At 49.6% G+C, this 25663-nt stretch overlaps 1 protein-coding gene and 1 non-coding gene across 3 annotated transcripts; one reads left to right on the top strand and one right to left on the bottom strand.

Annotated features, from left to right (window-relative positions):
• Positions 1-2701: 2701 nt before the first annotated feature.
• Positions 2702-2898, bottom strand: LOC145339638 (U2 spliceosomal RNA). The gene has a single exon (XR_013886047.1). It is a non-coding gene; the product is annotated as a U2 spliceosomal RNA (small nuclear RNA).
• A 2544-nt stretch (positions 2899-5442) lies between these two features.
• On the top strand, positions 5443-24830 carry LOC145339636 (nuclear receptor subfamily 2 group F member 1-B-like). Of its 2 annotated transcripts, none has more exons than XM_080184147.1 (3): positions 5443-6964; positions 16442-16969; positions 24556-24830. In XM_080184147.1, exons 1-3 carry the CDS (start codon positions 6589-6591, stop codon positions 24828-24830), a joined length of 1179 nt encoding a protein of 392 aa, XP_080040273.1. In that variant the 5' UTR covers positions 5443-6588. The 2 variants fall into 2 exon arrangements, with proteins under 2 accessions (XP_080040273.1, XP_080040272.1); XM_080184146.1 differs by having other exon boundaries at positions 16439-16969.
• Positions 24831-25663: the final 833 nt, after the last annotated feature.

Raw genomic sequence — 25663 nt, 5'->3', positions numbered from 1 at the left:
CATGAGTGTCGCTGGCTGGGTCAGCATTTATTGCCCATTTCTAGTTGCTCTTGGAGGGCAGTTGAGAGTCAACCACATTGCTGTGGCTCTGGAGTCGCATGTAGGCCAGACCGGGGTAAGGACGGCAGATTTTCTTCCCTAAAGGAAACCAGATGGGTTTTTCCGACAATGGGCAATGGTTTCATGGTCATTCTGATGTGAAGGAGATTGCTATTCTAACCACTGTGCTCCTGGTGGCACATTATCACAGTGGTTAGCACTGCTGCTTCATAGCTCCAGGGACCTGGGTCCGATTCCTGGCTCAGGTCACTGTCTGTGTGGAGTTTGCATATTCTCCTCATGTCTGTGTGGGTTTCCTCCGGGTGCTCCGGTTTCCTCCCACAGTCCAAAAGATGTGCGAGTTAGGTTGATTGGTCGTGCTAAAATTGCCCCTTAGTGTCCCGTGATGTATAGGTTAGAGGGATTACCGGATACATATGTAGGGAATAGGATTGTGGTTGGTGCAGACTTGATGGGCCAAATGGCCTCTTTACGCACTATAGGGTTTTGATGATTCTTAATTCCAGATTTTTTTAATTGAATTCAAATTTCCGCCATCTGCCGTGGCGGGATTCGAACCTGTGTCCCCCAGAACATTAGTTGAGTTTCTGGATTCATAGTCGAGCGATAATACCACTCAGCCATCGCCTCCCCAGCATTGAATCATTGTTTAATCTACAATACAGAGATTGAACAGTTTAGGCCTATACTCTCTGGAATTTAGAAGAATAAGGGGAGATCAAGTTGAGGTTTACAAGATGATAAAAGTAGACATGGAGCGGATGCTTCCTCTTGTGGGACATTCTAGAACGAGAGGCCTTAGGATAAGGGGCAGCAAATTTAAAACAGAGTTGAGGAGAAACTACTTCTCCCAAAGGGTTGTGAATCTGTGGAATTCGCTGCCCCAAAGTGCTGGTGGATGCTGGGACAGTGAGTACATTTAAGGAGGAGTTAGATAAATTTTTAATTGGTAATGGGTTGAGGATTATAGGGAGAAGGCAGGAAAGTGGGGATGAGGAGCATATCAGCCATGATCGAATGGAAGAGCGGACTCGATGGGCCAATTGGCCTAATTCTGCTTCTATATTTTATGAAGTTATGTAGGGGCAGGGTGTAAAATCATTGTTAAACATGTACCCAGCGCCCGCCCTTAGAGAACTGGTGCGGTGACAATAATCTCTCCCTCAATGTCAACGAAATGAAGGAGATTATCATCGATTTCGGCAAGCGTAAAGGAGAACATGCCCTGTCTACATCAAGGGGGATGGAGTAGAAAGGGTGGAGAACTTCAAATCTTTAGGTGTCCAAATCACCTGTCCTGGTTCCCCCTCATGCGAATACTATAGTTAAGAAAACTCACCATTGCATCTGCTTTCTCAGAAGATTAAGGAAGCTTGGCATGTCAGCTGTTACTCTCACCAACGTTTACAGATGCTCCATAGAAAGTATTTTTTCTGGTTGTATCACAGCTTGGTATGGGCTCCTGCTCTGCCCAAGACCACAAGAAACTGCAAAGGGTCATGAATGTAGCCAAATCCATCACGCAAACCAGCCTCCCATCCAGTGACTCTATCTACACTTCCCACTGTCTTGGGAAAAGCAGCCAGCGTAATCAAGGACCCCACACACCCCGGACACACACTCTTCCACCTTCTTCCGTAGGGAAAAAATTACAAAATTCTGAGACCACGTACCAACCGACTCGAGAACAACTTCTTCTCTGCTGCTGTCAGACTTTTGAATGGATCTACTTCGCATTAAGTAGATCTTTCTCTACATCCTAGCTATGACTGTAACGCTACAATCTGCATCCTTTCCTTTCCTTCTCCATGAACGGTATGCTTTGTCTGTATAACGCACAAGAAACAATGCTTCTCACTGCATCCCAATACATGTGACAATAGTAAATCAAATCAGAATAAACACCACACTGGAAGCCCAGAGCTGTGTTCGGCATGGAATGGAAGGGAGCTGAGAGGGAACTGCAGCAACTAACATCCAACCACGAAAGAAACAAGTTCAAGACTTCGGGGTGTAGAAAGTCTAGCGGAATTAAATTCCTGTATCTTTTCACAGTTGACTGGGCTGGCTCTTGTTGGGAAACTTTCCCTGTCATGACTAGTCCGCATCATTGTGGAGCTCTGTGGGGGAGAAAGAGTTGGAAAGAATCGGGCTCCAGTGTTGGTGTTTGTGCTTGACCTCACACAGCGACCCTTCAGTTGCCAGTGAATAACGTGGGTTGTAATCCATCCTTGTGAGTCTCTGACAAAGGGGCTTGGCACCTCACTGTCACCTGCAGCCTTACCAGGATCACCCCAATCACAACCCTAAATCTATCTGACCCTCGAAAAGGTTACCCTTGTAACAAAACAGGGTCAAGGTCAAACTAAGAGGGCGGTTTTCTGGCCTGTTGCAGATCACGCCTATCCTGGGAAATTGAGTGTGGTCCTAAAAATGGGATTTGCGCCCAGCGCCAATCTTCCCGGGCCCTTGCTACTGGCGCCAATTGCACCACACCCAGGAAGGGCCCAAAGTCCACTAGCATATTTAAAGGAGTTTTCTTTATTCCAATTCAATCCAATAAGTCCAATTCAGAGTCTGAACAAGTTGAGACATTCCAGATCCAAGCTGACAAGACAGTGCTCTCACCTCCTGTCTTGGGCTTGATCTACATGATCCAAGCTGATTGGAGTCGGTATAGCTCCACCTCCAAGGCTTAGTCTTATTTACATCTTAGCCAAAAGGCTAAGATGCTGCTTTTAAAAATTGCTTCAAATGAAGCTGACATGTAACCTAATGACTTCAACCAAGTACAGCATGTCGATGCTACACTTGATCTTAGCCAAAAGGCCGAGATATGCTTAGCCTGTTCGACGTCGGATTCTCCCAGCTCCTGGGATCTTCTGACTCTCGGGCGCAGCATAAACCTGGCAGGAATTACTGCTAGTCTCCAGGAGGCATAATGGCCACGCCGAGGGCTCAGAGGCCATTGAAGCTCCGGGGTAGTCAGAGACATGGCTGAGCAGTGCCCATCTGGTGCACTGGCACTGCCAGATAGGCACTGCCAGTGTACCAGGGGCAGTACCGAGGGAGTGGAGGATTGATGATTGAATGGGGTCATGAAGGGGGGACATGTCGAGGGTCATGAGGGGGACCCACTGGGAGGGCCCTGATGCCACTGACCCATGTCAGGGAAGGGGTGTGGAATCCTGCTGTCGCTGAATGGCAGGGCGGGGGGGGGTCTTCCAGTGCAGTGTGGTGGGGGCACCTTTTCAAAATGGTGCCCAATCGCTTCGCAGCCAGGCTCTCGAGTGTTTAGGCCCCACCTCTCACAGATCCAGCGCAAAACTCCTCACTCTCCTAAAGAAATGACTTAAGTGTGGGACGATTGCATTCCAGTGTGCACCTGGCCGACTGGAACAAATTACTCCAGTTCTCTCACTGATATGAAATTGAGTCATTGTCTTCAGGAACCCAGCAAGAGTGTCATTGTCTTCAGGAGCCCCAGAGAGAGTCATTGTCTTCAGGAACCCAGTGAGAGTGTCATTGTCTTCAGGAGCCCCAGAGAGAGTCATTGTCTTCAGGAACCCCAGAGAGAGTCATTGTCTTCAGGAACCCCAGAGAGAGTCATTGTCTTCAGGAACCCAGCAAGAGTGTCATTGTCTTCAGGAGCCCCAGAGAGAGTCATTGTCTTCAGGAACCCAGTGAGAGTGTCATTGTCTTCAGGAGCCCCAGAGAGAGTCATTGTCTTCAGGAACCCAGCGAGAGTGTCATTGTCTTCAGGAACCCCAGAGAGAGTCATTGTCTTCAGGAACCCCAGAGAGAGTGTCATTGTCTTCAGGAACCCAGCGAGAGTGTCATTGTCTTCAGGAACCCCAGAGAGAGAGTCATTGTCTTCAGGAACCCAGCGAGAGTGTCATTGTCTTCAGGAACCAGTCCCAGAGAGAGTCATTGTCTTCAGGAACCCCAGAGAGAGTCATTGTCTTCAGGAACCCCAGAGAGAGTCATTGTCTTCAGGAACCCCAGAGAGAGTCATTGTCTTCAGGAACCAGTCCCAGAGAGAGTCATTGTCTTCAGGAACCAGTCCCAGAGAGAGTCATTGTCTTCAGGAACCAGTCCCAGAGAGAGTCATTGTCTTCAGGAACCAGTCCCAGAGAGAGTCGTTGTCTTCAGGAACCAGTCCCAGAGAGAGTCATTGTCTTCAGGAACCAGTCCCAGAGAGAGTCGTTGTCTTCAGGAACCAGTCCCAGAGAGAGTCGTTGTCTTCAGGAACCAGTCCCAGAGAGAGTCATTGTCTTCAGGAACCAGTCCCAGAGAGAGTCATTGTCTTCAGGAACCAGTCCCAGAGAGAGTCATTGTCTTCAGGAACCAGTCCCAGAGAGAGTCGTTGTCTTCAGGAACCAGTCCCAGAGAGAGTCGTTGTCTTCAGGAACCAGTCCCAGAGAGAGTCGTTGTCTTCAGGAACCAGTCCCAGAGAGAGTCGTTGTCTTCAGGAACCAGTCCCAGAGAGAGTCATTGTCTTCAGGAACCAGTCCCAGAGAGAGTCATTGTCTTCAGGAACCAGTCCCAGAGAGAGTCATTGTCTTCAGGAACCCCAGAGAGAGTCATTGTCTTCAGGAACCCAGCGAGAGTGTCATTGTCTTCAGGAGCCCCAGGGAGAGTCATTGTCTTCAGGAACCCAGCGAGAGTGTCATTGTCTTCAGGAGCCCCAGAGAGAGTCATTGTCTTCAGGAACCCCAGAGAGAGTCATTGTCTTCAGGAACCCCAGAGAGAGTCATTGTCTTCAGGAACCCAGCAAGAGTGTCATTGTCTTCAGGAACCCCAGAGAGAGTCATTGTCTTCAGGAACCAGTCCTGGAGATGGTCATTGTCTTCAGGATAGAGCCTGGACCTGGAATAGGACCGGGATTGAGGCTGGGAGGACAGAATCCAGTTATCCAGGAATTGTCAGAGTTATCCAGGAAGAGTAGAGAGGGGTTTGCAGGGAGAGTGAAAGGGGTAAGCAGGGAGAGGGTTAGCAGAGAGAATGGAGAGGGGTTAGCAGAGAGAGTGAAAGGGGCGAGCAGGGAGAGGGCTAGCAGGGTGAGCAGGGAGAGGGTTAGCAGAGAGAGTGGAGAGGGATTAGCAGGGAGAGGGTTAGCAGAGAGAATGGAGAGAGGTTAGCAGGGAGAGTGAAAGGGGCGAGCAGGGAGGGGGTTAGCCGAGAGAGTGGAGAGAGGTTAGCAGGGAGAGGGTTAGCAGAGAGAATGGAGGGAGGTTAGCAGGGAGAGTGAAAGGGGCGAGCAGGGAGAGGGTTAGCAGAGAGAATGGAGGGAGGTTAGCAGGGAGAGTGAAAGGGGCGAGCAGGGAGGGGGTTAGCAGAGAGAGTGGAGAGGGGTTAGCAGAGAGAGTGGAGAGAGGTTAGCAGAGGTGTTGATGGGCTGAGTGTCTGCAGAGTAGGTGGGGGATCGAGGTGGTGCTTTTGGATGAAGAGCGATTGAGGTTGCGGATGAGAGAGAGGCGAGTGCCTCCCCCTAGTAAGTTGTTCCCAGTCGCTGTCAGACTAAACTCCAGCGTCCCGGAGCAGTGACACCGCTTCCAGTGCCGGAGCTGGACCTGGTATAGGAGCAGGAGGAACAGGAGCTGGTCCTGGTATTGGAGCTGGAGGAACAGGAGCTGGACTTGTATTGGAGCTGGAGCCGGGCTCCCCATTCCCTATGGATTGAACCTGTCTTTCTGGAGAGGATTTGTCAGTCTGGCGCTAATAGGAAGCCGGCTGCAGAGCTGTGTCCGCTTCTCTCTCTCCCACTGCCAGCACCGAGCAGGACAGAGACAGCGGGATCCCGGCTCATTCCCGGACCGGGACAGGGACTCACAGAAACCCCTCACCTGGAGAGGCGAGTGCTACACAGCCAGCAGGCTGAATTACTCCGTGCGCAGTTCGCTCAACTTTCACAGGGAATTCTCTGCTGCAAAAAAATACTGCCAGCATCTTGACTTTGCCTGTTCAATTGGTCAGGGTTTTCCCGGGACATAGACTGGCAGCCGATTGAAACAGAGCCTGGACCGGGATAGAGTCTTGACTGGAATAGAGGCAGGTCTGTCCCTGGGATAGGGCAGGTAACAGATCAGGACTGGCACTGGGATAGGGCAGGACTGGCACTGGGATAGGGCAGGGAACAAACCAGGACTAACACTGGGATAGGGCAGCTGGCACTGTGATAGGATAGGACTGGCACTGGGATAGGACAGGACAAATACTGGGATAGGACAGGGAGAGACTGGCACTAGGATAAGGCAGGACTGGCACTAGGATACAGTAGGGACCAGAGCTGGACTGGGATAGAGCAGGGCTGAAACTGGGATAGGGTAGGAGTGGAACTGGGATAAGGCAGGTCTAGCACTAGGATACGGTACGGACCAGAGCTGGACTGGGATAGAGCAGGAATCAAGATTGGGACTGAGATAGGGCAGGACTGGGACTTGTCGGAGGACTGGAATTGGACTTGGATCTAAAACTGGGAGTTTCAGGTGTAGGATTGTTCAGTGAGTTTGGAGGCCTGGCTACAGAATGATCAGGAACTCGTGGAGAGATCCCATGCACCAGGCCTCACTCACCCCCAAGCCCCACCTCAGTGCAGAGGAACAGAAGGATGTCTCTCCTGGAGATGTGTTGCCCTGTTCACCGGCTCCAGATGTGTCCCAGCTGGAAAAGCTGCAGCAGCAGCCAGGGGTAGAATGCATGGTTTGTGGGGACAAGTCCAGCGGCAAACACTATGGACAGTTCACCTGTGAAGGCTGCAAGAGCTTCTTCAAGAGGAGCGTGCGGAGGAATCTGAGCTACAACTGCAGGGGCAACAGGAACTGTCCCATTGACCAACATCACCGTAATCAGTGTCAGCATTGCCGCTTCAAGAAATGTCTGAAAATCGGCATGAGGCGAGAAGGTAGATCTCTCCTGGGCTGGGACGGGGAGGGAAGCTGCTACCTTGATGGGGGTTGAGGGATTACTAACAATGTGACCAGTTTTTAACCAGCTCCACTCATTCCAATTCTCTGCATTCCATCACTGACCTTATTCCAAAGTTTCTGTTCCACTGTCTTTAACTTCATCTCCCATTCTCTCTTTTTTTAAAATTAGTTTATTTATTATTGTCACAAGTAAGGCTTACATTAACACTGCAATGAAGTTACTGTGAAAATCCCCTAGTTGCCACACTCTGGCACCTATTTGGGTACACTCAAAGATAAATTAATATGTCCAATCCACCTAATCTATACATCTTTGGACACTAAGGGACAATTTAACATGGCCAATGCACCTAACCTGCACATCTTTGGACACTAAGGGGCAATTTAGCATGGCCAATCCACCTAACCTGCACATCTTTGGACACTAATCCAAACCGTTCCTCCAGAACACTCTCTGCACTCGTTGAATACAGGAGTTGGGATGTCTTGTTGAAGTTGTACAAGACATTGGTAAGGCCACACTTGGAATACTGTGTATAGCCCTGGTCACCCTATTATAGAAAGGATATTATTAAACTAAAAGGAGTGCAGAAAGATTTACTAGGATGCTACCGGGACTTGATGGATTGAGTTATAAGGAGAGGCTAGATAGACTGGGACTTTTTTCTCTGGCGCGTAGGAGGCTGAGGGGTGATCTTATAGAAGTCTATAAAATAATGAGGGGCCTAGATCAGCTAGATAGTCAATATCTTTTCCCAAAGGTAGTGAAGTCTAAAACTAGAGGACATAGGTTTAATGTGAGACGGGAGAGATACAAAAGAGTCCAGAGGGTCAATTTTTTCACACATAGGGTGGTGAGTGTTTGGAATGAGCTGCTAGAGGCAGTGATAGAGGCGGGTACAATTTTGTCTTTTAGAAAGCATTTAGACAGTTACATGGGTAAGATGGGTATAGAGAGATATGGGCCAAACACGGGTAATTGTGACCAGCTTAGGGGTTTAAAATAAAAGGACAGCATAGACAAGATGGGCTGAAGAACCTGTTTCCATGCTGTAAACCTCTATGACTCCAGTTGCCACATTCCAGCACCTGTTCGGGTACACTGTGGGAGAACTTAGCACGGCCCAATGCACCCTAACTATGTCTCTCGGACTGTGGGAGGAAATGCAGACACAGGGCAGAACGTGCAGACTCCACACAGACAGTGACCCAAGCTGGGAATCGAACACTGGCCCCTAGGGCTGTGAGGCAGCAGTGCTAACCACTGTGCCACTGTGTAATCCATTCTTTTATTCTTATCCTCTGTCATTCTTGTTATTTTGTTCTTTCCAAATTCCTTTCCTCTGTCCTAATTCTCTCCATCACTCTCTCTGTGTTCTCTTTCTCTTACTCGATCCCAACGTCTCTATGTTCCCATTCTCCCTTTCCACCTGATTTTGCTCTCATTTTGTCCCCATTTCTTTGTCTCTATCCTCACTCCTCCCGAATATTTCTCTCTTGCCTAATTTCTCTTTTTCATTTCACCCAAGCATTAAACAGAACCGATAACTGCAGGAAAACTTTTGCATTTTAATATAATGAAACCAGTGACACTGATTCTCTACCGGTGAATCTATAGTGGGGAATTTATCAAGCTCTTCTAATCCTGTGTTTTATCAGTGATCTCTTGATATTGTTTCTAGTTCTGCTGCTTTTATGTAACTATAGAAGTTTACAACACAGGAGGAGGCATTTCAATTCAATCCATCATGTCAGTGCTACAGCAGCGAAAATCAAATCCTCCAGCCATGCTGTTTCCCCATAGTTCCGAACCATAGAATCCCTGCAGGGCAGAAGGAGGCCATTTGGCCCATCGAGTCTGCTCCACTTCTCCGAAAGAAAATCTTACCCAGGCCCAACCCCCTGCCCTATCCCTGTAGTCCCGCGCATTTATCAGACCACCTAACCTACACATCTTTGGACACTAAGAGGCAATTTAGCATGGTCAATCCACTGAACCTGTACATCCTTGGACACTAAGGGGCAACTTAGCATGGCCAATCCACCTAACCTGCACATCTTTGGACACTAAGGGGCAATTTAGCCTGGTGAATCCACCTAAGCTGCATATCTTTAGACTCTAAGGGGCAATTTAGCATGGTCAATCCACCTAACCCGTACATCTTTGGATAATAAAGGGCAACTTAGTGTGGCAATCCACCTAACCCGCACATCTTTGGACACTAAGGGGCAATTTAGTGTGGCCAATCCACTGAACCTGTACTTGTTTGGACACTAAGGGACAATTTAGCGTGGCCAATCCACCTAACCTACATATCTTTGGACACAAAGGAACAATTTAGCATGGCCAATCCCCCTAACCTACACATCTTTGGACACTAAGGGGCAATTTAGCATGGCCAATCCACCCTAACCTGCACATCTTTGGATACTAAAGGACAATTTAGCATGGCCAATCCACTGAACTGTACATCTTTGGACAGTAAGGGGCAATTTAGCATGGTCAATGCACCTAAACCAGTATGTCTTTTGGACTGTGGGAGGAAACTGGAGCACCCGGAGGAAACCCATGCAGACATGGAGAGAATGTGCAAACTCCACACTGACAGTGACCCAGGGCGGCACAGTGGAACAGTGGTTAGCACTGCTGCCTCACAGCGCCAGGGACCCTGGTTCGATTCCCGGCGTTGGGTCACTGTCTGTGTGGAGTGTGCATGTTCTCCCCGTGTCTGTGTGGGTTTCCTCTGTGCTCTGATCTCCTCCCACAGTCCCCCACTCCTTCGTGGGGGTAAATGTGTGTGTTTGTGGGGATAGGGCCTGGGCAGGGATTGTTGTCGGTACAGACTTGATGGGCAAAATGGCCGCCTTCTGCACTGTAGAGATTCTATGATTTCTGTGGCCTGAGGCCAGAATTGAACCCGTGTCCCTGGCTCTGTGAGGCAGCAGTGCTAACCACTGGGCCACCCTCCCTCTGTCAAACATTTAATCATTATCCCTTAACGACAACAGTGGTCCCTCCCTTTGGTAAAACATTCCATGCCCCAACAACCCTGTGCAAAGAATGTTTTTTTCAAATATTTCTCCTTATTCATTGGTCACTGTTTAAAGATTATGGGGACGGCCATTTGAAATGGAGATGAGGTGGAATATTTACACTGAGGGTGGTGAGTCTCAGGCACTCTCCTCCTGAGAAGGTGGGGGAAGCAGAGTCTTTGAATATCTTTAAACCAGAGGTGGACAGGTACGAGCTCTGATGAAGGGTCATCCAGACTCGAAACGTTGGCTCTACTCTCTCTCCCCACAGATGCTGCCAGACCTGCTGAGATTTTCCAGCATTTTCTGTTTTTGTTTCAGATTCCAGCATCCGCCAGTGTTCTGCTTTGATCTGTGGAGAGGTACTTGCTGAGTGACATGGTGATAGATTACCGGGACATAGGCTGGATGCACATCTGAATTTACCATCAGATCAGCCACAATTTCACTGAATGGCAGAGCAGACTCGAAGGACCAAATGGCCTACTCCTGCTTCCAGTTTCTATGTTTTAGAGTCATAGAGGTTTACAGCATGGAAACAGGCCCTTCGGCCCAACTTGTCCATGCTGCCCTTTTTTTTAACCTCTAAGCTAGTCCGAATTGCCTGCATTTGGCCCATATCCCTCTATACCCATCTTACCCATGTAACTGTCTAAACGCTTTTTAAAAGACAAAATTGTACCCACCTCTACTACTACCTCTGGCAGCTCGTTCCAGACACTCACCACCCTCTGTGTGAAAAAATTGCCCCTCTGGACCCTTTTGTATCTCTCCCCTCTCACATTAAACCTATGCCCTCTAGTTTTAGACTCCCCTACCTTTGGGAAAGGATATTGACTATCTATCTGATCTGTGCCCCTCATTATTTTATAGACCTCTATAAGATCACCCCTCAGCCTCCTACACTCCAGAGAAAAAAGTCCCAGTCTATCCAGCCTCTCCTTATATCACTGTATGGTATATTATTCTTCCTTCACCCTTGCATGCCTCTATATGTAAAACTCAATAATCTAATGATATTTAAAGTTAAAATTTAAAGTTAAAGTTTACTTATTAGTCACAAGTAAGGCTTGCGCTGCAATAAAGTTACTGTGAAATTCCCCTAGTTGCCACAGCCCGGTGCCTGTTTGGGATAATGCACCCTAACCAGCACATTTTTCGGACTGTGGGAGGAACCCAAAGCACCTGGAGGAAACCCATGCAGACACGGGGAGAACATGCAGACTTCACACAGACAGTGATCCAAGAATTGAACCTGGGTCCCTGGCGTGGTGAGGCAGCAGTGCTAATCATTGTGCCACCATGCTGCTCCATCTATCTGTGCTCCTACTTTGAAAATTCTGTTTGTTTTTGTGTCTGATCATGTTGTTCTTTCTCTGTTTCTCTCCTCCTGAGTGTGGCTGTTTCTTTCTGTTTCCCTTCTTTGAGTTTCTGTGTCTGGCCCCCAGGGTTTCTGATCCGTGGCAGGCCAGGTGCAGACTGCAGTTTGAGGGGATTCCGATTTATATAACAAACTGTTCATTTAGCCTTCAGTTAATCCCAGTAACTGGGAATGGAAATATATTTATAACCCTTAGGTTAGAAATCTGCCGTTCTGTTTTCTCGTTCTGCGTTTGGTTATCTTGATTTTATTTGATTTGATTTATTATTGTCACATGTATTAGCATACAGTGAAAAGTTTTGTTTTTTTGCACAGACAAATCATACTGTTCATAGAGAAGGAAATGAGAGAGTGCAGAATGTTGTTTTAAAGTCCATAGAAATCCTACAGTGTAGAAAAAGGCCCATTTGGCCCATTGAGTCTGCACTGACCAGGCCCTACCCCCTAATCCTTACATATTTACCTGCTAAAGAGCACACCAGTATGATAGGGAGTGGGATAGCTTGATCTTGGGTTTGGACATAGCTCGGCACAACATCGAGGGCCGAAGGGCCTGTACTGTGCTATGTTCTATAATCCCTCTAACCTAAGCATCTCAGGACAGTAAGAGGCAATTTTAGCATGACCAATCCACCTAACCAGCACATCTGTGGACTGTGGGAGGAAACCGGAGCACCCAGAGGAAACCCACGCAGACACAAGGAGAATGTGCAAACTCCACACAGTGACCCAAGCCGGGAATCGAACCCCGGTCCTTGGAGCTGTAAAGCAGCCGCGCTGAGCACCTTGCTACCATGCCATCCATAGCTAGGATGTAGAAAAAGATCAGCTTAATGCGACGTAGGTCCATTCAAAAGTCTGATGGCAGCAGGGAAGAAGCTGTTCTTGAGTCAGCTGGTATGTGATGTCAGAATTTTGTATCTTTTTCTCAAAGGAAGAGAGAATGTCCGGGGTGCGTGGGGTCCTTGATTATGCTGGCTGCTTTTCCCAAAGCAGCGGGAAGTGTAGACAGAGTCAATGGATGGGAGGCTGGTTTGTGTGATGGACTGGGCTGTGTTTACAACCTTTTGTAGTTCCTTGTGGTCTTGGGCAGAGCAGGAGCTGTGACACAACCTTATCTTATCCTATCCTGGATGAGTGCTTGATCTGTGCGACGCCTGCATTTGTTTACCCACCCAGAGATGTGTATCAGGTCCAGTACTTTGTGATCCTAGTTGTCACAAGCCATCAAATGATCTGCCATCTCTTTAGAACAAACAGCTCATTAAGCTGCATGTTCGACTACAAACTGCCAAGACCGATTTAATCAATAGTTGGTTAAGTGGCTGGATGTACAGCCTGACTCTCCTTCCTTACAACACAGGATTGTTCCTTCTGTGCTGACCGACAGACCATAAACTCAGCCCATCAGAGGCTCCCTCAGCAATGGCTTGTTGCTGACCACAGTCCCTCACTGGTGTTCGCTGTCTAAAGACTCAGATAAACCACCCAAATAAGACAGGGTAATAGATACTCCTTCACAGCAAAAGCAAGGCTTGGAGGGAGAAAATTTAGATCGGCATCTCTTAACTCCAAAAATAGCAACCGATCATAAAATATACGCTAAAACTCAGACTCACTGAGCTTGTATTTGAGTGGACTGCCTTGGTTCCTCACTTAGACAGAATGAGGCGCTCTCTGTGAGTGAGTCTGGTTGGTAGCTTCCCACTTTAGTAGCCATGTATAGCAAAAAAATAAATGTTGCTTTGAATGAAAAGGGTTTCTTTGTAGAATTCCCACGGAGCAGAAGGAGGCCATTTGGCCCATCGAGTCTGCACTGACCACAATCCCATCCAGGCCCTATTCCTGTAACTCCACATATTTACCCTGCCACCGCCCCCGACACTAAGGTTGATTTAGTACAGCCAATCCACCTAACCCGTACATCTTTGGACTGTGGGAGGAAACCCATGCAGTCATGGGGAACTCTTTGCTGCAGAAGGCTGTGGAGGAGGCCAGGTCATTGAGTGTCTTAAGACAGAGATGGATAGGTTCTTGATTAATAAGGGGATCAGGGGCTATGGGGAAAAGGCAGGAGAATTGGGATGAGGAAAATATCAGCCATGATTGAATGGCGCAGCAGACTCAATGGGCCGAGTGGCCTCATTCTGCTCCTATGTCTAATGGGGAGATCGTGCAAACTCCACACAGACAGTGACCCAAGCTGGGAATCGAATCTGGGTCCCTAGCACTATGAGGCAGCGGTTCTAACTGCTGTGTTACCGTGCCACCCTTTCCTTTGGTTCCCAGAGGTTTGGATCATTTCATAATATTTATATAGAAGGCGTTGGAAATCGCTATGACTGAGTTAGGCTATTAAAGAACTGAAGTGACTCCCTACTAAAACCCATCCTCTGTCAATCAAGCTGTCACTGATATGAACTCCTCAGCCCCTCCCACTCTCCTATGCTTTACACCTTATTTTACCTCCTCCTTGTCTGATCTGTTGGACTGTTGTGGGACCAGGCACTGGCTGCACTCCAGTAAATAAAAGAGACAGACTTGCATTTATTTAATGCCTTTCGCAACCTCAGGGCATCTCAAACTGCTTTAGAGCCAGTGCGGTATACTTGAAGTGTTGTCACTTGTCACATACATGCAGTAAGTTTCCCCAAATGACAAAGAGATCACATCTCTTTGATGGTTAATGTTGATTGAGAGATAAATATTTGCCAAGATTCTGGAGGGAATGTCACTCTCCATTGAAATAGTGCCACAGAATCAGACAAAGCAGATTGGATCTCAACTTAATGTCTCATCTAAAATACACTCCCTTTCAACTGTGCAGCGCTCCCTCAGCACAGACCCTCCCACAGTGCGGCGCTCCCTCAGCACTGACCCTTCCACAGTGCGGCGCTCCCTCAGCACTGACCCTTCCACAGTGCGGTGCTCCCTCGGCACCAACCCTCCCACAGTGCTGCTCTCCCTCAGCACCGACCCTCCCACAGTGCGGCGCTCCCTCGGCACTGACCCTCCCACAGTATGGCCCTCCCTCAGCACTGACCCTCCCACAGTACGGCCCTCCCTCAGCACTGACCCTCCCACAGTGTGGCCCTCCCTCAGCACCGACCCTCCCACAGTGCGGCCCTCCCTCAGCACCGACCCTCCCACAGTGCAGTGCTCCCTTAGCACCAACCCTCCCACAGTGCGGTGCTCCCTCAGCACTGACCCTCCCACAGTGCGGTGCTCCCTCAGCACCAACCCTCCCTCAGCACCAACCCTCCCACAGTGCGGCGCTCCCTCGGCACTGACCCTCCCACAGTGCGGTGCTCCCTCAGCACTGACCCTCCCACAGTGCGGTGCTCCCTCAGCACTGACCCTCCCACAGTGCGGTGCTCCCTCAGCACTGACCCTCCCACAGTGCGGTGCTCCCTCAGCACTGCCCCTCCCACAGTGCGGTGCTCCCTCAGCACTGACCCTCCCACAGTGCGGTGCTCCCTCAGCACTGACCCTCCCACAGTGCGGCGCTCCCTCAGCACTAACCCTCCCACATTTCAGCACTCTGCCTCTCTGTGTCTTCCTCACAGCTTACCTTCCCAGCCAGCTTGGTACCATTAACAAACGTTGATACATTACTCTCTGTCTCTTCATCTAAATCATTTAGTAGGTGTGAATAGCTGAGGCCCCAGCACTGCTCGTTGCGACCCTCCATTATTCACTGTCTGTCAACCTGAGAAAGCCTCACTTCTGCCCACTGTGTTTTCTATGCATTAACCTCGATCCTCTGCTCATACTGATGGATCACCCTCAACTCTATGAGCCCTTATCCTGCCTAATAATATTTTGTATGGCATCTTATCAAATGCCTTTTGGAAATCCAGACACACTGCATCTACTAGCCTTCCTTTATCTACTCTACTGGGTACATCCTCAAAAAACATCACATTAACTTGTCAAACAGTATTTCCCTTTAGTGAAACTAAGGTGTTTTATTCTAATCATACTCTGTTTTTCTAAGTGCATTTTTAAGACTTCCTTAATAATAGATACCAGCATTTCCCCAATGTTAGGCCAACCAGCCTGTAGTTCACTGCTTTCTCTCTCGCCTTTCTTGAAAAGTGGTATAACATTTAGCAGTTTTTAATCTCATGGGATCATTCCTGAGGGTGTGGGCCAATAGGTCCTCGGGATTTCTCAGATTTTAGTCACTTAAATTTTGCCAATGCCTTTTCTCTGCTGGTATTAGGTTCTGCCATTCCCCCACTTTAACCCCTGGGTAACTGTCTTTTCACAATATGACAGCTGATACAGGTGACACAGTGGCTTAGCACTGCTGCCTCACAGTGCCAGAGACATGGGTTCGATTCCCAGCTTGGGTCGCTGTTTGTGTGGAGTCCGCACGTTCTCCCCGTGTCTGCGTGGGTTTTCTCCTGGTGCTCCGGTTTCCTCCCACAGTCCGAAAGACACGCTGGTTAGAGTGCGTTGGTCGTGCTAAATTGCTCCTTAGTCTACCCGAATGGGTGCTGGAATATGGCAACTCGGGGATTTTCACAGTAAATGCATTGCAGTGTTAATGTAAGCTGACTTGTGACACTAAAATGTAAATATATGAATTTAAAGATATGCAGGTTAGATGGATTAGACATGCTAACTTGTCCCTCAGTGTACAAAGATGTACAGGTTAGGTGGATTGACCAGGCTAAATTGCTTTGTAATGTCAGGGATACCAGCAGGGTAAATGCATGGGGTTATGGGGATAGGGTCTGGGTGGGACTGTGGTCAGTGCAGACTCGATGGGCCAAACGGCCTCCTTCTGCACTGTAGGGATCCAATGATTCTAAGGTGTTTGAGATAGATGGATTAGCCATGGTGAGTGTGCAGGGTTATGGGAAGAAGGAGCAGGAGAGAGCCTGGGTAAGACACCCTGTCAGAGAGTCAGTGCAGACTCGATGGGCTGAGTGGCCTCCTTCTGCACTGGAGGGATTCTGTGACAGTTGTATCAGTAGATGTGCCCTATTTCTGCCTGGCATTCTGATTTCTGTTATTTCTTTTACAGCAGTTCAGAGAGGAAGGCTGGCTCACACTCAGTCCAACACAGGACACTACAGCCTGAGCAATGGCGAGGGCTTTTCCAACTCCTCTTACCTGTCCAGCTTCATCTCGCTCTTGCTACGGGCAGAGCCATACCCAATGTCCCGCTACAGCAGCCAGTGCATGCAACCGGCCCCCGGCATGATGGGCGTGGAGAACATCTGTGAGCTGGCTGCCCGCCTCCTCTTCAGTGCTGTCGAGTGGGCCAGGAACATCCCCTTCTTCCCCGACCTCCAGATTTCTGACCAGGTGGGGCTTCTCCGACACACGTGGAGCGAGCTGTTTGTGCTGAACGCCGCGCAGTGCTCCATGCCTCTGCACGTGGCACCCCTGCTGGCGGCCGCCGGCCTCCACGCCGCCCCCATGTCGGCAGAGCGAGTCGTGGCATTCATGGATCACATCCGGGTCTTCCAGGAGCAAGTGGAAAAGCTGAAGCTGCTGCACGTGGACTCGGCCGAGTTCTCCTGCCTCAAGGCCATCGTCCTGTTCACCTCGGGTGAGTCTGTGTCGGATCTGCTGCACAGTGCTGGGTGGCCGAGGATTTGGTTAGCAGGGTGAGGAGCAAAGGTTCTGAATCATAGTCAGTACCGGGACCACCAGAGACGGAGGCAATGAGATACTTTCACACAGCCCACACTCCATTCTCACATGGGCGGCACAGCGGTTAGCACTGCTGCCTCACAGCATCAGGGACCCGGGTTCGATTCCCAGCTTGGATCACTGTCTGTGGCCATGCTAAATTGACCCTTAGTGTCCAAAGATGTGCAGGTTAGGTGAATTGGCTGTGCTAATTTCTCCCTCAGTGTACCCGAACAGGCACTGGAGTGTTGTGACTAAGGGAATTTCACAGTAACTTCACTGCAGTGTTAATGTAGCCCTACTTGTGACTAATAAATAAACCTTTTTAACTTTATTCACTGGCTGAATGTGAGTTAGATGTAGGCTATAACAAGCAACTTTTCAACCTGTCACACTGCACTTGAGTCATAGATTCATTGAGGTTTACAGCATGGAAACAGGCCCTTCAGCCCAACTTGTCCACGCCACCCTTTTTTTTAAACCCCTAAGCTAATCCCAACTGCCCGCATTTGGCCCATATCCCTCTATACCCATTGTACCCATGTAACTGTCTAAATGCTTTTTAAAGGATAAAATTGTACCCACCTCAACTACTACCTCTGGCAGCTTGGTCCAGACACTCACCACCCTCTGTGTGAAAAAATTGTCCCTCTGGATCCTTTTGAGGAGTGAACTGATTTGATTTGAGTTATTATTGTCACGTGTATTAGTATACAATGAAGAGTATTGTTTCTTCCGCGCTATACAGACAAAACATACCGTTCAGAGAGTACATAGGGGAGAAGGAAAGGAGAGGGTGCAGAATGTAGTGTTACAGTCACAGGTAGTGTGTATAGAAAGATCAGCTTAAAATATGGTAGGTCCATTCAGAAGTCTGGTAAGAAGCTATTCTTGAATCATTTGCCGTGTATTCTCAGACTTTTGTATCTGTTTTGCAATAGAAGAAGGTGGAAGAATCATAGAATCCCTACAGTGCAGGAGGCCATTCAGCCCATTGAGTCTGCACTGACCACCATCCCACCCAGGCCCTATTCTCGTAACCCCACATATTTACTGTGCTAATTCCCAAGACGCTAGGGTCAAGTTAGCGTGATCAGTCCACCTAACCTGCACACCTTTCAGATTGGGGAGGAAACCGCAGCATCTGGAGGATACCCACGCAGACACAGGGAGAAAGTGCAGTCTCCGCACAGGCAGTGACCCAAGCCGGGAATCGAACCTGGGTTCCTGGCGCTGTGAGGCAGCAGTGCTAACCACCATGCTGCTTGAATAGAAAATGCCCGGGGTGTGTGGGGACCTTAATCATGCTGGCTGCTTTGCTGAGGCAGCGGGAAGTGTAGACAGAGCCAATGGATGGGAGGCTGGTTTGCGTGATGGACTGGGCGACATCCACGACCTTTTGTAGTTCCTTGAGGTCTTGGACAGACCAGGAGCCCAGACCAAGCTGTGATACAACCAGAAAGAATGCTTTCTATGATGCAATGTGTAAAAATCTGTAAAAGGATTGTCTTATTCAGATGAAGTAGGATGGAGCTTAGAGTTCCCACCTCCAATTCAGCAGGCTTAATTGGAGCTGGAAACTCAGCTGGAATTCAGCTTCATTTTAAATGGTAATATTTATAATTTCTCAATTTCTAAAGACAATTTTCCCATCTAAACCCTGTCACGCTGTAATGGCACCCTTTAGCCAGCAAAGGGGCAGTGGGATGGGTGTGATTACACTGGGACAGTGGGACGGGTGTGATTACAGTGGGACGGGTGTGATTACAGTGGGACAGTGAGATGGGTGTAATTACAGTGAGACAGGTGTGATTACAGTGGGACGGGTGTGATTACAGTGGGACAGTGGGACGGGTGTGATTACAGTGGGACTGGTGTGATTACAGTGGGACAGTGGGACGGGTGTGATTACAGTGGGACTGGTGTGATTACAGTGGGACAGTGGGATGGGTGTGATTACAGTGGGACTGGTGTGATTACAGTGGGACAGTGAGATGGGTGTGATTACAGTAGGACAGTGAGATGGGTGTGATTACAGTGGGACAGTGGGACGGGTGTGATTACAGTGGGACGGGTGTGATTACAGTGGGACTGGTGTGATTACAGTGGGACTGGTGTGATTACAGTGGGACGGGTGTGATTACAGTGAGATGGGTGTGATTACAGTGGGACAGTGGGATGGGTGTGATTACAGTGGGACGGGTGTGATTACAGTGGGACGGGTGTGATGACAGTGGGACGGGTGCGATGACAGTGGGACGGGTGCGATGACAGTGGGACGGGTGCGATGACAGTGGGACGGGTGCGATGACAGTGGGACGGGTGCGATGACAGTGGGACGGGTGTGATTACAGCGGGACAGTTTATGTTTGCATTTCGATCCAAACATAGAAACAGTGAATGGAATAAAGTGACCGTGCATAAAAGCTGCCTTCTCCTGGTCTTGGCTCTGAACTGTCTGCAATGCTGTGGGGGTTGTAATTACCCAGAGCCAAGCCTTTTTATAATCTATGTGTAAGTGAATGTGTGCGTGTTTGTGTGTGTCTGAGTGTGTTTGTGAGTGAGTGTGTGTAAGTGAGAGTGTGTGTGTAAGTGAGAGTGTGTGTAAGTGAGAGTATGAGCGAGTGTGTGTGTTTGTGAGCGAGTGTGCGCACGTTTGTGTCCTCCACGATCTTAGAATTGTAGAAACCCCACACTGTAGGAGGAGGCCATTCAGCCCATCGAGTCTGCACCAACTACAATCCCACCCAGGCCTTATCCCGTAACACCACATATTTACCCCGCTGATACCCCTAACCTATTCATCCCGGGACACTAAGGGGCAATTTAGCATGGCCAGTGCACCTAACCTACACATCTTGGACTGTGGGAGGAAACCGGATCACCCGGAAATGAGCAGAATCCAGGATTGGCTCCCCCATACCAGTATCACGGGATGAGGAAAGGGACTCATAATCCCATTTACAGACAGTGATCCCAGCATTTTGTTCTTGAAATCACACACTGACTTATATATTTAGTGGGGGATTTGTGTGATTGTTAATAAATTGCTGTGTAGAATTTATCCAGTTGGATTGGAAACTTGCGTCAGGAGGGAGGGGATTAGTGTTGCTGAGTGTTTCATTAAAATTATGCGGCAGATGATTGGGATTTATTTTGGGTAAATACAGGACTAACTTAATAAATGATTTAAACTGAAATTAAATCAAATCAAACTGGTGCCCACCTTGTATTTAACCTCCAGGTCAGCTATCAGTGACAGGCTGCAGAGGTAAAACTGACGTCAGTAAAATCAATCTTCCTATAAATCATTTTTCTCCCGTTCTGCAAAATTGAAATAGTCACCCAGTTTGGACTGCACACCGTCCATCAGAGAACACTAACAGGAACCTAGGGAGTGGGTCAGTATTTACAAGGGAGTGTACCCCGGAGTGGGTCAGTACTTACAGGGGGAGGGGTCCCCGGGAGTGGGTCAGTATTTACAGGGGGAGGAGGACCCCCGGAGTGGGTCAGTGTTTACAGGGGGGTCCCTGGGAGTGGGTCAGTATTTACAGGGGGGGGGGTCCCTGGGAGTGGGTCAGTATTTACAGGGGGGTCCCCGGGAGTGGGTCAGTATTTACAGGGGGGTCCCCGGGAGTGGGTCAGTATTTACAGGGGGTTCCCAGGAGTGGGTCACTATTTACAGGGGGGTTCCCAGGAGTGGGTCACTATTTACAGGGGGTTCCCAGGAGTGGGTCACTATTTACAGGGGGGGTCCCAGGAGTTGGTCAGTACTTACAGGGGGAGGGATCCCCGGGAGTGGGTCAGTACTTACGGGGGGGTGGATCCCCGGGAGTGGGTCAGTATTTACAGGGGGGGGTCCCCGGGAGTGGGTCAGTATTTACAGGGGGGTCCCCGGGAGTGGGTCAGTATTTACAGGGGGGTCCCCGGGAGTGGGTCAGTATTTACAGGGGGGGGTCCCCAGGAGTGGGTCAGTATTTACAGGGGGGGTCCCTGGGAGTGGGTCAGTATTTACGGGGGGGTGGATCCCCAGGAGTGGGTCAGTATTTACAGGGGGGTCCCCGGGAGTGGGTCAGTATTTACAGGGGGGGTCCCTGGGAGTGGGTCAGTATTTACAGGGGGGTCCCCGGGAGTGGGTCAGTATTTACAGGGGGGTCCCCGGGAGTGGGTCAGTATTTACAGGGGGGGTCCCTGGGAGTGGGTCAGTATTTACAGGGGGGTCCCCGGGAGTGGGTCAGTATTTACAGGGGGTTTCCAGGAGTGGGTCACTATTTACAGGGGGGGTCCCAGGAGTTGGTCAGTACTTACAGGGGGAGGGATCCCCGGGAGTTGGTCAGTACTTACAGGGAGAGGGATCCCCGGGAGTGGGTCAGTACTTACGGGGGGGTGGATCCCCGGGAGTGGGTCAGTATTTACAGGGGGGGGTCCCCGGGAGTGGGTCAGTATTTACAGGGGGGTCCCCGGGAGTGGGTCAGTATTTACAGGGGGGTCCCCGGGAGTGGGTCAGTATTTACAGGGGGGGGTCCCCAGGAGTGGGTCAGTATTTACAGGGGGGGGTCCCCAGGAGTGGGTCAGTATTTACAGAGGGGGGTCCCCGGGAGTGGGTCAGTATTTACAGGGGGGGGTCCCCAGGAGTGGGTCACTATTTACAGGGGGGGTCCCTGGGAGTGGATCAGTATTTACAGGGGGGTCCCTGGGAGTGGATCAGTATTTACAAGCGGGGGTCCCCGGGAGTGGGTCAGTATTTACAGGGGGGGGGGGGGGTCCCTACGAGTAGGACTGTATTTACAATGGTCTCTGGGAGTGGGTCTGATGGACTCCCCCAGTGATGCTGTAGGAAATGTAACTCATTAGAAGATTATTCCCTCCTTGGACACCGGGGTTGTTTAAGGGCAGCAATTAGAATGTTACAATGCATTTCATTTATCCAGTGACCCAGTTCCTGCTGCGCTGATCCAGCCCATGTGATGTTTTGTTGAATTTGTGAAGGGTATTTTTGTGAGATTGAAGGTGTGAGCTTGCACTCTAATCCCTGCATCCCTGGTTTAGGGTATGAAAAACCCTCTTCCCTCTTCCTCATTGCCCCCACACTGGGTCAACAGTCACTCACTCAGAACGTGTGAAAGCTATTTTGTTTCATCATCTTATATTAAACCTTCCTGCCTTACCCTGAGGATTGGAAATGAGACATACTCAGATTCTGCACGTCCACAGAATCCCTACAGTGCAGAAAGAAGCCGTTTGGCCCAACGAGTCTGCACCAACTCTCCAAAAGAGCGCCCCATCCAGGCTCATCCCTCTACCCTATCGCTGTAACCCTGCGCATTTACCGTGGTCAGTGGTAAATCCACCCTAACCTGCACACCTTTGGACACTAAGGGGTAATTTAGCATGGCCAATCCACCCTAACCTACACATCTTTGGACACTAAGGGGTAATTTAGCATGGCCAATCCACCTAACCTGCACATCTTTGGACACTAAGGGGCAATTTAGCATGGCCAATCCACCCTAACCTGCACATCTTTGGACACTAAGGGGCAATTTAGCATGGCCAATCCACCCTAACCTACACATCTTTGGACACTAAGGGACAATTTAGCATAGCCAATCCACCCTAACCTGCACACCTTTGGACACTAAGGGACAATTTAGCATGGCCAATCCACCCTAACCTGCACACCTTTGGACACTAAGGGACAATTTAGCATGGCCAATCCACCCTAACCTGCACATCTTTGGACAGCTCCCTGATGAGTGGGAATGTCAGAGGGTACTCCCAGTGAAGACTGGGAATATTGGGAATCATTTCCCAGCTATCGGGAGATGCTCCCTGTTAGCTGCAAATTACTGGGAACTCCACATGGGAATTGGGAATATCAGACAGTTTCCAGAGACGAGGAATACCAAGAAACCACCCCTGCTCCCCTCCCGGGACCCTGAACATTGCTCCCGGTGAATTGGGAAGGTGAGGATGAAGGTGGTGAGGTGAGACGGGCCAACATCAGAACTAATTGAACTGGCTCAGTGTGGTTGGGATGGGTGATAGATCCCAGTCTTTCCAGCAATACCAGCTTGTCAAAAATGAGGAACAGGTGATTTCAGAATTGAAATGTTCCTTGTTGGAATGGGGCAGATTTGGCAAGGTCAAGACCTGTTGCCATGTGGAGAAGGGTGCAGGGCAGCAAGGTGGCACAGTGGTAGGGTGGCTTTGCGGCACAGTGATTAGCACTGCTGCCTCACAGCGCCAGGAACCTGGATTCGATTCCCAGCTTGGGTCACTGACAGTGCGGAGTCTGCACATTCTCCCCGTGTCTGTGTGGGTTTCCTCCAGGTGCTCCAGTTTCCTCCCACAGTCCAAAGACATGCAGGTTAGGGTGGATTGGCCATGTTAAATTGCCCTTAGTGTCCAAAGATGTGCAGGTTAGGGTGGATTGGCCATGTTAAATTGTCCCTTAGTGTCCAAAGATGTGTAGGTTAGGGTGGATTGGCCATGCTAAATTGCCCCTTAGTGTCCAAAGATGTGCAGGTTAGGTGCATTGGCCATGCTAAATTGCCCCTTAGTGTCCAAAGATGTGGAGGTTAGGTGGATTGGCCATGCTAAATTGCCCCTTAGTGTCCAAAGATGTGCAGGTTAGGTGCATTGGCCATGCTAAATTGCCCCTTAGTGTCCAAAGATGTGCAGGTTAGGGTGGATTGGCCATGCTAAATTGCCCCTTAGTGTCCAAAGATGTGCAGGTTAGGGTGGATTGGCCATGCTAAATTGCCCCTTAGTGTCCAAAGATGTGCAGGTTAGGTGGATTGGCCATGATAAATTGTCCCTTAGTGTCCAAAGATGTGCAGGTTAGGGTGGATTGGCCATGCTAAATTGCCCCTTAGTGTCCAAAGATGTGCAGGTTAGGGTGGATTGGCCATGCTAAATTGCCCCTTAGTGTCCAAAGATGTGCAGGTTAGGGTGGATTGGCCATGCTAAATTGCCCCTTAGTGTCCAAAGATGTGCAGGTTAGGTGCATTGGCCATGCTAAATTGCCCCTTAGTGTCCAAAGATGTGCAGGTTAGGTGGATTGGCCATGCTAAATTGCCCCTTAGTGTCCAAAGATGTGCAGGTTAGGGTGGATTGGCCATGCTAAATTGCCCCTTAGTGTCCAAAGATGTGCAGGTTAGGTGGATTGGCCATGATAAATTGTCCCTTAGTGTCCAAAGATGTGCAGGTTAGGGTGGATTGGCCATGCTAAATTGCCCCTTAGTGTCCAAAGATGTGCAGGTTAGGGTGGATTGGCCATGCTAAATTGCCCCTTAGTGTCCAAAGATGTGCAGGTTAGGTGGATTGGCCATACTAGGGGGATTAGTAGGGTAAATAAGTGGGGTTATGGGAATAGAGCCTGGGTGGGGATTGTGGTCGGTGCAGACTCGATGGGCCGAACGGCCTTCTTCAGCAGTGCAGGATTTTATGATTCACGTTACCATATTGTAAAGGCTATCCTTGTGGTGTGTCTCCCTGCAGATGCCTGCGGTCTCTCAGATCCCTCCCACGTGGAGAGTCTTCAGGAGAAATGCCAGTGTGCCCTGGAGGATTACTGCCGTAACCAGTACCCTAACCAGCCCAACCGATTTGGCAAATTGCTGCTCCGGTTACCCTCCCTGAGAGCGGTCTCCTCCCCTGTCATCGAGCAACTCTTCTTTGTGCGCCTGGTGGGTAAGACCCCGATCGAGACTCTCATCAGGGACATGCTCCTGTCTGGTGCCAGCTTCAGCTGGCCCTACATGCCCCTGCAGTGATGGGTGGGAGAGTGGGGGATGGGGGGCGGGGGGGGGGGCGGTACAGGGGGGTTGCCTGCCAGCACTGAGCATTCCCACCGAGAGAGGGGACAGGAACTAATGCGGGTGTTTGAAAGCAGCTTGGAGCTGTTGCAGCAGTCGGGGACTTGGATAACTCTCAACGCTTAACTCTCAGAACCCTCCAAACTGTTTCAGTGACCAGAGACAGTTCTACACCTTAACAGGGATCGCAATGGGCTGCAGTCTACCTTTGAACTCTTCCTGAGGTCTGAACCTCCGTAATGCACAGTGCAGGACCCGGGGTCATCAAGGTATACGAATGTGAATAAATTGAACTTAATCCAGTTGTCCTTTAACGTTCTGTTGTCGATATTTGGGAAGATGTGTTTTCAGGCAAAGGGAAAATTTACATTTTATACAACAGCATCGCAGAAGTGTCACGTGCAAAAGGAAGCCATTCGGCCCATCGTGCCTGCCCCGCCTCTCCAAACAAGCATCATGTCTGAGTGTGACTGATGTATAGATTGATAGTGTGTTTTAAGGGCTGTCTTGACAAATCCATGAATAGGATGGGAATAGAGGGATTTGGTCCCCGGAAGGGTTAGGGGGTTTTAGTTCAGTCGGGCAGCATGGTCAGTGCAGGTTTGGAGGGGCCGAAGGGCCTGTTCCTGTGCTGGAATTTTCTTTGTTCTTTGTATGAGGAGAGATTGACTAGGTTAGGATTGTTTTCACTGGAGTTCAGACGAATGAGGGAGGGATCTGATAGAGATTTATAAAATTCTAACAGGACTAGACAGGGTAGATGCAGGGAGGATGTTCCCGATGGTGGGGGG

The sequence above is a fragment of the Carcharhinus amblyrhynchos genome, unplaced genomic scaffold (assembly GCF_965287045.1).
Source record: "Carcharhinus amblyrhynchos unplaced genomic scaffold, sCarAmb.v2.hapA chromosome_578, whole genome shotgun sequence".
NCBI lineage: Eukaryota > Metazoa > Chordata > Chondrichthyes > Carcharhiniformes > Carcharhinidae > Carcharhinus > Carcharhinus amblyrhynchos.
Note: the sequence above shows the minus strand (reverse complement) of the source record. Positions and strands in the feature narration are given on the sequence as shown.

Bases quoted from the DNA above. Each gene is read 5' to 3' on its own strand.
- LOC145339636 (XM_080184146.1), top strand. From the start codon at position 6,589: ATGATCAGGAACTCGTGGAGAGATCCCATGCACCAGGCCTCACTCACC. The intron at 6,965-16,438 runs GTAGATCTCTCC...TTTCTTTTACAG, and splicing joins AATCGGCATGAGGCGAGAAG to CAGTTCAGAGAGGAAGGCTG. The intron at 16,970-24,555 runs GTGAGTCTGTGT...GTCTCCCTGCAG, and splicing joins CATCGTCCTGTTCACCTCGG to ATGCCTGCGGTCTCTCAGAT.